Source organism: Carlito syrichta, unplaced genomic scaffold (assembly GCF_000164805.1).
Source record: "Carlito syrichta isolate Samal-C Ts95f unplaced genomic scaffold, Tarsius_syrichta-2.0.1 Scaffold316421, whole genome shotgun sequence".
In the NCBI taxonomy this organism is placed as follows: Eukaryota; Metazoa; Chordata; class Mammalia; order Primates; family Tarsiidae; genus Carlito; species Carlito syrichta.
In genome coordinates, this window is record NW_007260517.1 from 356,931 (window position 1) to 360,793 (window position 3,863).

Sequence of the window (3,863 nt, forward strand, 5' to 3'; positions counted from 1 at the left end):
CTGGGAGACAGAGTGAGACTCCAACTCAAAAAAAAAAAAAAGAAAGAAAGAAAAGGCAGTGTAGGTCAGTGGTCCAGGTTCATTCAGGAAAAGCTGAGTCTTAACTTGGACAGAAGCTATTGACAAGGCCAGAAGGAAGAGCCATAGGAGAAATTCTAACAGAGAGAACTCTGAGCAAAAGTTTAAATGCAAGAACGTGGCGGGCTCAGTGGCTCAGCCTGTAATCCCGCGCCTTTGGGAGGCTGAGGTGAGTGGATTGCCTGAGCTCGCGGGTTCGAGACCCGCCGGGGCAGGCGAGACCTCATCTCTACAATAAATCAAAAAATCAGCCGGGCATGGTAGCGCGTGCCTGTAGTTCCAGCAACCCGGAAGGCTGAGGCAGAAGGATCGCCGGAGCCCAGCAGGTGGAGGCTGCGGTGGCCGGGAGCGGCCACTGCACTCCAGTCTGGGCGACAGTGAGACTCCAACTCAAAAAAACAAAAAACACGCAAGAACGTAAGTGAGCATGTGCATGTGACCTTTCCCGGTGTCACTGACCTCTCCTGGGGTCACTGAGTTACCTGCTGCCAAAACATGTCCAAATATGACCTCGGACACCTCTTCTGGAGCCACCATGGCCCTCTTCAGGACTTCTTTGATGACAGTGGAGCCCAGATCATGGACAGGAACAGTGGCTAGGGCACCGCTGAAGGAGCCTAAACAGAATGTTGGCAAGAGCGGTCATCTGAAACCCCGAGGGCAATGCAGAGACCCACGTGCTGCAGAACCCCGGGGCCCCCGGAGCCGGTGCCCTCCCCCTCCACCAGCCCCCACATTCGCTGAGGGCAGAGCATGTGTGACCGGACAGGCAACTTCCCGAGAGGCCAATGGAAGCCGCCGGACCCCAACTATTTGCCCAAATTCGAGGGAATGGATGCGGCCCCATGCTTCCCCCATAAAAGGAGCCAGAAGGTCCAGGGCTTGGAAAACTGTGCGGCCCTGAGGAGACGGAAGCAACAACTCATCGTAGCTCAACCAGCTCAACTCTAGCCCACGGCTTTACTCGGTGGTTCGAGCGGTCCCGCCCCTGGGGCCGCAAGCTGACCCATGGTGCCTCCCGAAGCTGGCCAATCACGGGCCTCGCGAGAGGGACACTCCCGACACCAGCCAATAGGAGCGCCGGACGGCGCGGTGGCTCTACCCCGGAAAGCCAATCCGAGCATGAGGGGCGGAGCTGGCCAGACGTGCGATGAAGGGAGGCGGGACTGCCGCGCCGGGCCGGGGAAAGCGCGAGGGATCCCATTCCAAGTGTCCCGGGCACCCCAGAGGTCCTCGCGGCCTGGCCTGGCCGGCCTCTTGCCCTCACGTCTTCTCCCACGCTGCACCGCTCAGGCCCTCGGCGCTCCTGTGACACTCACCTATGATGGTCCGCGCCGCCGAGACGATGACCACGGGATCCGAGGCTGCACTCATCCTGCCCACGGCCGCCCTGCCAGCCGCTCTCGGCCCAGCCCTGCCAGCGAATGGAGCACAAGGGGTCCTCGCAGCCCACAGCAGCGCCGAGGGGCGGAGCCTGAGGTCGCCCCGCCCCCGCCGCCTCCGCGCAAGTCCGCAGTGCGCAGGCGCGAGGTCTGAGCGCCTCCTGGGCGGGGGCAGAGTGCGGACCCCGGGGCGAGGGGCGTGGCTTCCAGGGGCGAGGGGCGGGAGGAGATCCGCTCCGGCATGAGGTTCCGGGCAGCTCCCGGGAAGCGGTGGGGAGTGTCCCGGGCTGCGGGCAGAACCGCAGATCTCGGACGCAAACATACAACACCTCAAAACCCTTTTTCTGAATACCCCAGTAGTGTAGTCCCCTGTCTTGTTTGGGTGCTTTTTGCTTTGGGTTTTTTTTTTGTTTTTAGGGTTTTTCGCCGGGCGCAGTGGCTCACGCCTGTAATCCCAGCTCTTTGGGAGGCCGAAGCGAGAGGATTGCTTGAGCCCAGGAGTTTCAGACCGACCTAGGCAACATAGTGAGACTTCATCTCTCCAAAAAAACTTTAAAAATTAGCCGGGCATGGCTACGCGCCTGCAGTTCAAGCTACTTGGAGGCTGAGGCGGTTGGATCATCTGAGCCCAGGAGGTTGAGGCTGAGATGAGCTGTGATGATGCCACTGCACTCCAGCCTGGGCGACAGAGTGAGACCCCCGACTAAAAAACAAAAAAGCAAGCCAGGCATGGTGGCTCATGCCTGTAATTCCAGCACTTTGGGAGGCGGAGGTGAGAGGATTGCCTGAGCCCAGGAGGTCGAGACTGCGGTGGTGGTGAGCTTCCCACTGCACTCCAGCCTGGGCAACAGAGTGAGACTCCGACTCAAAAACAAAACAAAACAAAAAAAAGAAATGTGAGCATCTAATTATACAATATAAAATGCGACATGACAGAGGGGTTCACACCACCACAGCTGGTCAGATGTCCACATTTCTAGCTGCCCCTCCCCCAACCCGTTCAAGCCCCTCATCCCTCTTTCCCAGCGAGTTCTTGCTTTGTCTTGTTCTCTTCAGCGCCTAGAACAGTGTCTGACACACAGTTAGGAGTTAACGTTTATCAAATAAATGTTGCTGGGTGCAGTGGCTCAAGCCTTTGGGAGGGTGAGGCGAGAGGATTGCCTGAGACCAGGGATTTGAGGCCAGCCCAGGCAACTTGGTGAGACCTTATCTCTACAATATATAGAAAAATTAGTAAGGGCTCAGTGGCTCAGCACTTTGGGAGACCGAGGTGAGTGGATTACCTGAGTCCATGGGTTCAAGACCAGCCCGGGCAATTTGGCGAGCCCTCATCTCTACAGTAAATTTTAAAAATTAGCCGGGCATGGTAGCACATGCCTGTAGTTCCAGCTACTTGGAAGGCTGAGGCGGAAGGATCACCTGATCCCAGCAAGTTGAGGCTGCGGTGGCTGTGAGCATGCCACTGCATTCCAGCCTGGGCAACAGAGTGAGACTCCAACAACAACAACAACAACAACAACAAAAGTTAATGAATGTTCATGGTTATCACCCAAAAGCTTTCCTTAATCATTCCCAAGGGCTGCATGAGGCCCCATCTGAGGTTAAAGTCAACCACACATGTAGAGACTTGCAAAATATCTGAATAATAATTAACACCAAATAATCATCAATTGTCAATATTATCTTGTGTTTGAATAAAGGGTAAGGATTCAGGTGAGGTAACCAGTGATGGCTGGAAGTTCATGTCTATTTGCAATGTACTCAACATGTTTCACCCTTTTCCATGAATCCAGTTAGAGTGACCGATTCCCAATATCCACTTTACTTCAGGTAATTAATCTCAGACTTGACCAATGTTAATTTAAAAATGAACATACAGCCAGGCATAGTATCTCGCACCTGTAATCACAGCACTTTGGGAGGTGGAGACGAGGGGATTGCCCGAGCCCATGGGTTTGAGACCAGCCTAGGCAACATGGTGAGACCTCGTCTCTACAGTAAATCAAAAAATTAGCCGGGTGTGGTAGTGCACACCTGTAGTTTCAGCTGCTTGGAAGGCTGAGGCAGAAGGATTCCTTGAACCCAGTAGATCAAGGCTGTGGTGGCTGTGAGTGTCCACTGCATTCCAGCTTGGGTGACAGAGTTAGACTCGGACTAAAAAAAAAAAAAGAAAGAAAGAAAGAAAAAGGAAAGCTATTCTCACTTCTAAGAGATACAGGGATGGATCTTTTTCTCTTTTTTCATTTTTTTTTGTGTTGGAGTCTCACTCTCGCCCAGACTGGAGTGCAGTGGCCGCTCCCGGCCACCACAGCCTCGACCTGCTGGGCTCTGGCAATCCTTCCGCCTCAGCCTTCCAAGTAGCGGGAATTACAGGCATGCACTACCACGCCCGGCTGATTTTTT

General features: G+C 54.6%; 1 protein-coding gene across 1 annotated transcript in view; it reads right to left on the reverse strand.

Annotated features, from left to right (window-relative positions):
• Positions 1-1,509, reverse strand: part of ACAT2 (acetyl-CoA acetyltransferase 2) — a 12,268-nt gene extending 10,759 nt beyond the window's left edge. The window contains exons 1-2 of the mRNA XM_008074375.2: positions 1,398-1,509; positions 561-695 (exon numbers count right to left, since the gene is read on the reverse strand). Coding sequence (XP_008072566.1) covers positions 561-695; positions 1,398-1,452 — 190 coding nt within the window. The 5' untranslated portion in view covers positions 1,453-1,509. The remainder of the gene's footprint in view (positions 1-560; positions 696-1,397) is intronic.
• Between the last annotated feature and the right edge of the window lie 2,354 nt (positions 1,510-3,863).